This window comes from Poecilia mexicana, unplaced genomic scaffold, assembly GCF_051168715.1.
Source record: "Poecilia mexicana isolate PSO_F unplaced genomic scaffold, ASM5116871v1 scaffold_5, whole genome shotgun sequence".
NCBI classification, from domain to species: Eukaryota; Metazoa; Chordata; class Actinopteri; order Cyprinodontiformes; family Poeciliidae; genus Poecilia; species Poecilia mexicana.
In genome coordinates, this window is record NW_028263374.1 from 19,277,606 (window position 1) to 19,289,610 (window position 12,005).

Here is a 12,005-nt window from a genome sequence, read left to right on the forward strand (position 1 = left end):
GGGTTCTCAGTTTACAAAAATTGTCTTATAGTTACAGAAATCTTTGAAATCTGCTAGGCCACCCTACCTGGCCACTGCCACCCGAGCTCTCAACCTTATCTTATCATATTACCTTTTTATTTTGAACACATTAAAATTGAAATGCTGTACAAGATACATTTTTCTAATTAAAGTAATAGTGACAAAACTTCTTATTTACATACAGCATAGTAAAATAAAGTGGGGATTTTTTATCATTATTTTTTCCCTTTGTTGTATTTAATGTCATTGAAACAGGTTATTTTGACGTTTTGGCGAATGTTGTATGCAAAGGTTTTGATGGGCATTGAAATGAAAATAGTTATCATGTAACGTCACTTTCGGGAACTTTGTTACTGACAGCCATCTTGGTAGTAAATTGCTATGTTGTTGTTATGACAACAATAAACAAGGTACAAGCTTAGCTAGCTCTCTTCTCGTTCCTATCTAACTTATAAACAAGCATATTACTAGTATTATTCAGTCACAATTTTTGAGTACTCTACCCACATCTGTGTAACAAGACACATTTACTGTAGTAGTACTTATTACAGAACTAGCAAAATTAGCTTGGCTAATGTAGCTTTTATCTGCAAGCAAAGACAAACATGGCCTACGTGTTAGTGTACTTACTTTGCCAGTGACCAGAACCGTATCGTTCACATGAAGAGTTCAAACGCCCTCTACAAAACCGTTGAAACACTGATTGTAGGATTTCAGGTCATGAAGCTTCTCCATGGTTTACACACTTCTTCGTGTTCACTAGTAGTTAACCATGTAGTGGGAGATCGGACGCAGCGTGTTTTCGTTCTCCGTCTCAGGACGCCGTTTGAGCGTTCAGTCATGCTAGATGGGTAGCATATTGCCCACACTCCTTGTCCATTTATTACAAAAATGCTCCTGTTGTTGATTTTTTTTAACAAGCGCCATTAATTATTAATTCAAGTTAACATTTACACGCAAATACACAAGATAACAGACAAATGGCTAATTTCCACCCCTAGTCTCATTGGCAAGTTTATGTTGTGAAATAAGAAAAAAAAACCCAGCTCCAACACACACACACAAAAGGAGAAAAGGGATAATTTTCCTACAAATTTAAAATTTGTAGTCTATAATGGCTCAATAATTTTTACTTTAAGTTAAGTTGCAGAGAGTTAGCATAAGGGCACTAAAAATAAGACTTTTACAACTATATTTTTAGCGCCGTTATGCTAACAGTTAAGCTATGCTAAGCTAAACAGGCTAAGCGTGTGACTAGAAATATTAGCCTTTGTCTTATGCCGTTGTATAAACGGTATGCTTCGTAGTTTTCACATACTAAACTAAACAGATCTATATGTTTTGTTTGGTTAAGCTTTGTTATTCAAGTTTTTGCCCACTGTTAATTTTAATTTAAGACTGCAATGCTTTTAGATGATATTGCAATTTTAGTGTGCCTCTTCTACAGCTCGTGTCCCTGCCTTAGTTGAATAATTTAATTATTTTGCAATCTATTTTAAAACAAACGCAAAACTCAATTAAAATTTCAATTAACATTTAATCTTCATTAATATTGACATGTTTATGGAACTATTGTATAATTTATTGTAATACATTTTTTTATTTATGCTCTAATCTCAATATCTTGACCATATTTAAAAATTTAAAAAGAAGGATTGTGCTTGTTTTGTAGCCAGGACAGTCAGTGTTTGTGCTTTTGGGAACACACACAACAAAAAAAACAAACTTTGAAGAAAAGTTTAAAAACAGAAAAAGTTAATTCTACACACGAGACTGACACCAGGTGGTTCAATTACTAAAATATTCCTTATGAATTACCACAAATGCAAATATTTGTGGGAATCTCAACATTGAATATTTTTAAGAAATAAAATCACTACAATGCAAAATGCATTTTCTGCGATGAGTTGACAGATCTGTTTTTAATCACCTGGTGGTGAGATTTACCCACAGATTTGTTTTTATCCTGACGCACATAAGCTCCACCCTGACAAAGGAATTTGACTTCGCCTCATCCCTTTCCAGAGAGAAGCAATGCCCTGCAGCAAGAATATTAATTTCAAGACAAACTTGAAGACACAGTGATGTTTTTACAGTGGTTTATTGTACATTAAAACATTTCCCACAATCCTCCAGCAGCAAAAGCCCATTGGAGTGTTTTTGTTTTTAACACAAGTGCGAAGAGGCCATCATCAAAAGACACAGTCATCATTATATCCATATAAAGTGTCATAGTTATGAGCATAATATATATATTTTACCAATAGATTCAACAGTGACCCAACACAACTCCTATCAATTGTAATATTTCCACTGAATGCAGCAAAAGAATCTGGATTCAAATTCTCTATAATCCTGCATGTCAAGATTCACTTTAGACCAAAACATCAGAAAGCTCTCCACAGTGTCTGCAACATCAGCTTAAAACCTTAAAATAAACCTAACAGCAGGCTTTTCATGGGTAACAAGCAGATCCAGGTGTTGCTCTGCAAAAATGACTCATAACTTGAGGATCATCAGAGACTCCTGCAGATCTGTGCATGTTAAAACAGCCACCAACTCGCAGCTTGATTCGCATCCTACGGCACATACCAGAATCATTTCCTATCGAAGTGAGGGCACTGCCCCAATTTTCACTTTATAAACCAACAAAGACGACACACGCACAAATGCAAACATAAAAAATATAGTAGCAAAGGAAGGCTGCTGCTTTTGTTTCATTATTTGTTGGTTGAGATCGACCTGATCTTGAACAATTGTGCAATTATTACCACTTTTTTTCCGCCCCATCGCATGGGCGGTTCGGCTTCATTAGCGACAACCGAAGTTGGATTTGTGACCCCAGACAGCAGGGCTCGTGTGTGACTAACGATGAAACAAGAACACTTGAGGCACATGGGACAGAAATGAACATGACCTAGCCTCAAAAGGAATGATCTGTGATTTTTATCATCATGCAACACCAGCACATAACTCACCGCCCACTGCCTCTTCTCTAAACATTCAGCTCAATTTCATCTAACAAATGAGGTGAATAAATAGAAGAGGACACCGGTTCTCTCCTCACAGCTCCCTCGACAACAAGAATCAATATTTACTTAATTTAATATTTATTTAATATTAAGACAAGATGAGGGAAGAAACATGTGGACGTCTCAGGAAAAGGACAGCAACTTAAATATGAACAACTCCACGGGAGACTTCTTCCTTTTTACTTTATATACAAACTAGAAGGTCCTTTCTTCACCAATAGCAGCATTTGCCTAAGCAATGTCCTGCCTCTTTAAAACTACCTACTGAGCACAATGCATTAGAAAAGTATTCACACCCCCGATGCAGACATGCTTCATGAAGTTACAGCCGACATTTTATGTTATGATGTGAAAACAAGAGAGAGTAATGCTTAATTGTGATGTACAAGTAGGATGATTTAGAGTTTCTATGGTTTTTACACACAAGAGAAGCGGGGAAAGCATTTGTTTTTACCCCTTAAACACTTTACAAATAAAACCAGTGCAACCATTTTCCCTCAGAAATGACACAAAAAGGCAACTCTGGAGGGTCTGTAGCGATTCATCCAACATACAACCCTCCTCTACCCCCCACCCCCAACAAAAACAAAAAACACACCACCCCCAACAAGAAAGATGGCAGTGGCAGCTTCATGCTGTGTATTTCATCAACAGGGAAGTTGGTCAAAGCTGACAGGAAGCTGGATGGAGTTGAATTGAGGGCAATCAAACCAGGGCAGAGGTTCTACTTTCGTTTTGTAGCCTGAGATCAAAATGGATACCTGTGATAGAATGGCCTAGTCAAAGTTCAGACTTAAATCTAGTGGACAATCTGTTAAAACTTCATCCAGTTCTCCATCCAGTCTGAGCATGACCTGTTTTGCAAAGAAAAGGGGTTGACTACAAATGCATGCCACACTTTTCAGAGACCATGTATCCTTCTTCACTTCACATCAAACTCACTTTGTTTTGATCAGTCACATGAAATACCTTTAAATTCTGTTTGTAATGGGACAAAATATAAGAAGTGTGAATACTTTTGCAAGACACTGCAAGTAGTTCTCTTCTACTCTTAAGTGTTTAGAAATAAAACAGAACACACACAGGTTTTCTTCACAATGACGGACTACACAGACAGCGACTGCAGGAAGAAACATAATAGTCCAAAACAAAAATGATACTCTCTTATTTAAGGCTCTTCTGAAGCCCAAATCCACAAATTAACTTATAAAAATCAAAAGAGCAACAACCCCAAGATACGAGCACACTTGACACGAGTGAGTCACCGTCTGAAAAACGGAGAAAAAAAACAAACGGGCTTGCTGTCAATCACAGCTAGCACAGGAAGCCAGCAGTGCAGCAGGAGACAAGTGGCTGTTCTTCACTGGTACACTTGTTTGGAAACAAACAGGCGACATGGAGCCTGACAGGCATGAGTTTATAGTGAGAGCGAGTCGCCTGGGAGTGTGAGGTGGGCCTCAGACAGCGACTCTAAGAGGAATGTTCTTTGTCTCCGTCTGTCAAAGCCCAGGAGAACCGCCGACGCTTCTCCACTTGGTGTCATCTTTGTTCCTAACAGGATGCTCAATGAGGTCCAAGAGCAAACGACAACTTTAAGGTCCTTAAAAAATAAACATTTCGCAAAGCATGATTCTTGACAGAACTGAAGAAAACACTAACACCCCCGATATACATTTTTAAACATTTCTGTCACCTAAGATTCAATCATCTGTTTGGTCATCTGCAACCAGCCGGCGTTTCCCCTTAAAGCCGCACGGTGTTGATGCGCAGCGGCTGCACGTTCTTGCCGTTGGCGTGGCTCTGGCCGGGGCTGAAATAAGGGAAGACCTTGGAGGTGAATTTCTCCCGATACGTGTAGAGCCAGGACATGTCGTCTGCGTTGTAGAAGATGAGCAGGCCTTTCGGGTAGTCCAGGAACACCCCCACCTTCTCCAGCTTGCTCTTGACGTTGAGGCGCGTCCAGGGCTCGGTGCAGGCGCTGTACTGGTTGCCGTCGTGCATCACGATGCAGTAGAAGCCGCGGCTGGGCTGGATCTGGATGCTGCCCTTGCGGCTCACCGTCTCGTTGGCCACGCCGATCATCCACTGCGTCTTCTCCGACACCATCACCTCCCAGTAGTGGACGCCCGACAAGAAGCCCTCGGCGCCCAGGACGGAGACCTCCACGTCGAAGCGCCGCGGCGAGTCCTGCAGAGGCTGCGGGTGGAGATTCCCGTAGGCCACGATGGTGGAGTCATCTGAGAGGATCAATCTTTGGTGGGCTGTGATGGGGTCAAGGGTCAGAGCTCCTGGCACTGTTGGTAAGAGCAATTACAGGTTACATATCAGATTTCAGAGACAGAGAAAAAGTGATCAACAGACATGAAGATCAGCCTTTCCACTGATTTTCAAAGCATGGTTAAATATTTTAAAATTGACTTTTCTAGGGGTGTTTTTACACCCGATAGTTAAATAGATTTGTTTTGATTGGCAACCAAAATTGAAATATTTGTCATGTTTTCACACGGCACTGTCTCAAATGAACCAAACCCTTCCAAAAACCTGTTCCCCCACTTACCTGTGGTGGCGCTGCACCAAAAACCACTGAAGGAAATGACACAAAACCTCTGAAGACGACATGAGCACAACTTCCTTCTTCACAAAATATTAACAAAAATGAAGTAGTGTCAGATTTTAGTGGCTGCAGGATTTCTCTTTTGTCTTTGGCAAAAACACCATGAGTTTTAGACTTACATTTTTGGTTGTATTTACCCAGAATGCCGTGCGCTATAGTCCACTTCCTGCTTTTGGAGCAATCTCCGTTCTGTTTGCATCCACATTCAAACTACACCAGAGTTCACTTCAACCAAAGTAAGGCCTAGGGATTTAGGCGAACCAGTGTTTGCTTTTCTTTATCCTTATCGAAGTTTGATTGTGCATTCACGCCTCCCCAATCGAACCGGACCTTCTATGCAAACAAACTAGAGTACGAATAAAGAGAAAACTTATTCTGAGCTGAAAACGAAGAGAACATTTAAGTTTTCATTTAACTAAGGTTTAACATTTAACTACTGGTGCAGCTAAACTCTTGTGATTAAAACACATGTGGAGCAAAGTGAGGCTTGAACAATCACTGCAATGTTTCCTAACATGAAGTGTTCTGGTGACTTGTTACTGTGACGGGTTCCAGGCAAGCACGTTTTTAAAATGCCTGGGTAGGGTGCTGGTTTGTTAGGTCTCACACAGTTTCAGATCATTCTCAATGGATAAATCTCCATGTAAAACTTAATTTAATAAAAACAATCTAAAGACAAAGACCATTTTCTTACGCCCTAGTTTGGTGTTCCTGATGTAACTCCTTCACTCTTTGGCTGAGTTCTCAGCTGCTCTGTGGTCAGTTTACAACTCGTCTTGTGCTAGCATTAACTTTATGAATTAGATAAAGGCTCCAATGTTATTTGAAGTCATGCCAATTCAGAGCCGACTGGTAGAGCTGCTGAGAAACTTTACAAATCAGGTGAGGCAACAGCCCGAAATATTCCTGCTGATTAAAATGATCAGGAATGAGAAACAAACCACAGCGTTTCACAACCGCTGCATCCATGTGACAACCACCACGCATCTCTTTTATCTTTAACCACTGGTCTTCAAAGAAAAGTGTCCTGCAGGACAGCTCAGTTTCTGCTACATCAACCCACGCCGGGAGTGTAAACAACACACAGAGACAGTAATTACAGAGAAAGGAGGAGCAGTTTCAGTTCACAGCTCCATAGGATGTCTAATTCTCTGTGCAGTTATGCGTTTTAGGAGGGTTTGCACCCAGTGGAGCTTCTTTCAAGCATGTCTTTCCAGATGTAGAGCAGCTCAGAGCTCCACCAGGCCTGTGACAATACATCCAGCTTAACATACGAGATTAAATTAGCTTCTTCAATTAAAGCAAAAGCTTTAATCACAAATCACAAAATGTGTTCCAAAAACTCCTTGTGTATAGAACAGTTCAGAGTAAAACCAGAATAGCAAACATTTTCACCACAAAGATTCACAAAGCTCATCTGAGAATCGAATGCAAGAGGACAAATATTTGGTGAACTACTCAAAATATTGTTTAAGATTTTACAATTTAAATCTGCGATTGAAGGCTAAAAACAACCCAAAGCTGAAGGATGACAACAGCACAGCTAGCACACGCAGGAAGTTAACAGCCAGGCCAATGTAGGCATTGTTTATGATTAGATTAAGTATATAAGATAAAAAAATTCATTTAACCTTTTAGATTCAGATTCATGTCCCAAATGGACAATTAATGTTGCAGCAAGTATAAAAACTAAAAGACAAAGTATCAAAAGTTAAAAAATAAACCTACTATTTATTTTTTCTCTGTGTCTGAGCCAAATGGAGAATATTTGCTTGTAGATTTTGTTTTTCTCTACTTCTTAAATCTGCAGTATGAAACTTTAATAAAAAAATAAGTTTTACATTTTTTATTAAAACTGTTAATACTTCTTTCAGCTCCTTTTAATTCATGATATAATTTAGTTGTTTCATGAACTATTCATATTTATTGAGTGAATGAAATAAGAGAAATGACCTGGATTATGTTTATTTAAAACATCTCAGTTCAACGCCTCCATATCACTATGTGACAGGAGTTTAACTTTTAGGCTCATAACAAATACGGTTCTTTTACTTCCTTACATTAATCATCTTCAGGGTGGTGATACATTTTTTTTTTAAAAACTGTTCTGCAATTACGTCGGCAAGGATAGATGGAGGTGAATTTTGTGGCGAACTGCCAGCGGACAGGACAGCTTGTTCACTGGTCAATGACAACTCAAGTGTTTGTTGCAATCATTAAAGATTCATAGCCTGAGCGCCTGCTGGGGTCAAATGAAGAAACGGAGGAGATTGGAGCTGTCCTGCTAAACATAAGTGGGGTTTAAAACCAGCTCCCGGTCCGCTCCTGCTTTCCGAACAGTGAATTTCGGGGCCGATGGGACGAATGTCTTTGTTGACGCTCTGGCAACTGCTGCTGATGGATCGCAACCAATTGTTCCATTTAGCAGCCAGTCAAGTGAGGCCAAGAAACTGTCTGGCCTCCCCGCGGGCAGAGAACTGATTGAGAGAGCAAAACAACATTATAAAATCCTCAGTGCGTTGTTGAGTTATCTGCTGCGAGTGAGAGAGACAGCTGCGAGAAGAAGTCCTGCTCCTTCACCTGAGAAGGAGCCGCGGGCTGTGCAAAACACATTTTGATTTTATCAAAGGACTCCGCTTTGATAAAGCTAGACTTCAATACTTTTGAATGGGAGAATACAAGTCTAGCGTATTTTGACTTCACAATTTTATTTCACTCTGCAAATTTATTTAAATCCTCTCCCGCTGCAGCTCTCCCTGTAGCTTTTCAATTAGAAATGGGTCTGGGCTCAGGGTGAGGCATTCAGAGCGCCGATCTGCCGCTGAAGCCCTTCAATTTTTCATTTGGATGTACGCTGCGGCTTGTTGAGCTCAAAGGCAAAAGGCAAAATCTGTCTTTATCTGCAGCTTCGAAATGCAGCCCAAAGCAACATGGTATCCATTATCTTATTACCACAACATCTGTGCGGTGTTGTTTTTCTGCTCCAAATAGTTTACAGAATCATAACCTGAAAAATAAAACGCGGTTGCTTCAAACAATAGCAAATGTTTCTAAGTCATTATGGTACACTGGGTATATGTTTTTGGTACTTGCAGCTTTAATTAAAAGTTAAGCTGAAAGTCTCAGTGACCCAGAAACACGAGCAGAAAAAAAACAAACAAAACAAACACATCACATTCTGGGGAAAGATGTTTCCTCTTCGCATTTTTTTTTATATTGCTATTTATACGACCACAGGAATCTTGACTGTCCTCCTGTACAGTTTTCTCTATATATCAGTCTTTGTAAAAATGTCTGGTAAAAACCACAGCTGCTGTTTACTAGCAGGAAATTTTCCCCTTATTGCTGGCAGAAGTAAAACCTACCAACAAGTATCGACCTTAAACTGGTCGATTCTGAGTGCAGCCACCTCTACAGTTACAAAGAAATATACATTTTTCATATTTTGTGCGCAGAACACAAATATTGAGAAAATATTTTAATAAATCACACTTTTTATAATGCTGACAACAAAAACATGAAACTGAAAGGTAATTTTCCTCAGTAATAGATGGAAATTTCCCTCTTGGTTGCTCAAGGATGATTAAATGCAACAGGAAGCTCATAATTTATTAACAAGCAGCATCTTGTTTGTTTAATCTCAAAGCTTATCTAGCAAAATGGGATCGCCGGCTTGTGAGCGACCCCAATAAAACTGCTTTAGCTTTAAAAACAAACAGCTAATCATTTAAATCAGAGCACTTTTCCACATATTTATTGAAGGATATAATATTGATCTGTTTGTCTAACGAAGCAGCAAACACACAAACAGTCAGACAACCTTTAAGCCTGACGGCTGTAGTTTGTGCAGCGCTCCCTTACCTGGTGAAATGTCTTGGAAGAGCGATTTCCAGATTGTGTACTGCAGGGGCCCCATGTACTTGGACGTTGGGAAGTCCTCATAAGTCAGATTGGTCTCGTGTATCTTCCCTTTAACCCTGAAAAACAGAGCAACAACAGTCTGAGCTGACGCCGTCATTTGTAATTTAATATCGACTCGTGTTGTGCAGCTCCAACTTTCAATACTTGATGAATTTCTTTTTATTTATGCTTTTTGAAATCTTCCATTGGCTGGTAAACAGCATCATTAATCATGAGCTGAAAGGATGAAGCTGGCAGAATGGGTCACGCTTTGCAAAAAGAAAAAAACTTTATATGGACCTTTATGTGAAGGAGAGTAAGCTACTCTACATGCTGACACATTTCCGCTCACCTGGGACTCATCCTAGTCTAAGAATCAGGCTGTAAATAATTAATAACTCCGCTTAGTCCGGCTTCTCCCTTACCAAAATGTGCATCTTAACCTGCAGCCGTCCTGTTCTGCACTAATCCTCCTGCCAGAGCTGGTGTTGTCTTACAGAGCGACAGAAATAGAAATGGTCTAATCTATGAAAATGGAGCCAAAAGAAAGCAGCAAAACCTCAAAACTGCTTAGAATAACCAAGAGAATTAAACGGTGAGAGCAAACAGCATGAATAAAGGTCAACAGTCCTGCTGTTCCCACACAATGATGCAATCTCCAACCTAAACATACATGTGTTAATTTTAAGGCTTACATTTTAACAGATGCATTGTACCTACAATATGTCCACTTAAAAGCTCAACACTTTTCCAAACTCAGTTTCAGAGATCGTTTTCAGCTGCATTTCATGACACTTTATTTGGGTTTGTTGTTTTTTTCTTCCACAGATAATGAAACAAATTGTTGAAGCTGGTTCCAAAAGGCATTTTGTCTTCTAGATAAACTTATAATCAGCTCAAATGACACACACAAAAAAACCAAAAAACTATAAAAGCTGAACATGAACTGAACACAGATCCTTGAAAATCACACTTTGAAACCAGTAATAAATTTATCAAAACTCAGAAAACGTAGACATCTAAACGCTTTGCTTTTAAAGCAATTTAAAAACCTTGGATTTGGTTTCAAAGATACAATTAAAATGATCAAAAGAACAAAAAGAATAAAAAGCCATTTTATTTTAGAAGAGTTTTATTCAAAATCTAAAATAAATGATCAAAGAAAATCAAATTCTAATGTCTTAAGCTGAAACTGAATTATAAAAAGCATATTTGTTTTTCAGAAATCCAGTTTTTTATCTTTTAGATAACGGAAGAAGTCTGGAAATTCAACCTTTTTTCCAAACCACAATTTTAATTTTTTTCATACTTTCCCAGAACTGGAATATAATAAAATCACACTCCATACTTTCCAATACAGTGAGAAACCACTGATAACAGTTCTGGTTCTATTAGTATTTTTGTATTTGTCATATGTGCCCAGATTTTTTCCCAGTCGGTAATGAATATCTGACGTCTCTCCATTTTCCTTTTCTGAGAAATGAATGAACCCCACACGGCGTTAACGCTCTCAGCACAGAGGACTTCATTTATCAGAGACACTCGGCTGGACGTCAGACAGAACCATAAGAAGCATATTTGTAGTCAAACACGTCATCACTTTCCGTCTCAGCAATGCAGATGAGAAATGCAGTAAGAGCTTATTTTCAGATTTCCTAACTCTGATCGCCGTCTAGAATCCTGAAATTTCAGATTTGACTTAAAACTCTTAACTTTACTGAACTTCAGGGAAGTTCTTGGTGCATTTTTATGTTGCAAATACAAATGTTTGAGGAATTTCAGGCAGATATTACAACAGACTGACAATATTTACACAGCAGAATAGAAATATAATTAATATAATCCATACTTTTCACACTTCTAAAAAAAAAGAAGCCATTCCTAGAACATCATTTCTTTTATTATAGAAATTTGCCATTCACTGCCAGTTTTTTGCTCTTACACTATTTTATGCTTTAAGATATCAAACTGTTCCAGTAAATCCTCATCATCCACCTCCTGATTAGACATTACAGCTGGTTTAATTCGGCCCCAAAGCTCCATCTGTTCAGGGATTAGCTGGAGCTGTTGCTCAAATCTCTACTTTCTCCAACCGGTTGCACAACGCTGCCCAGACATTCAACACATTTACATGTGCATTAGTTTTAAAAATGATTCATTTTTCAAACTGTCTGACTTTATATCCACTTCTATTTCTTTTAAATGGGTTATCTTGAACATATTTAATGTGAAGCTACTGATCTGCTAGTAGTTCTTCCAAAGATTATTTTACCAAGTATTCTCATATTCGTATTTCTTCTGTCTGTGACTTTTACTTAATATTGGGTAGAACAGCAATTAAGCAAAAATAAGCTTAAGTTTGGAATAACCTGTCCCAGCTCTTCAATCCACTACTTCAGTCATTCTTTTAGAAAACATTTAAAATTAATTTAATTTCA

General features: G+C 38.7%; 1 protein-coding gene across 2 annotated transcripts in view; it reads right to left on the reverse strand.

The window, feature by feature from the left end:
- Window positions 1-2,106: 2,106 nt before the first annotated feature.
- Window positions 2,107-12,005, reverse strand: part of trim62.1 (tripartite motif containing 62, tandem duplicate 1) — a 45,725-nt gene continuing 35,826 nt past the window's right edge. For both annotated transcript variants that reach the window (XM_015000756.2, XM_015000755.2), the window contains exons 5-6: window positions 9,529-9,644; window positions 2,107-5,347 (exon numbers count right to left, since the gene is read on the reverse strand). In XM_015000756.2, coding sequence (XP_014856242.2) covers window positions 4,797-5,347; window positions 9,529-9,644 — 667 coding nt within the window. In that variant the 3' untranslated portion in view covers window positions 2,107-4,796. The remainder of the gene's footprint in view (window positions 5,348-9,528; window positions 9,645-12,005) is intronic.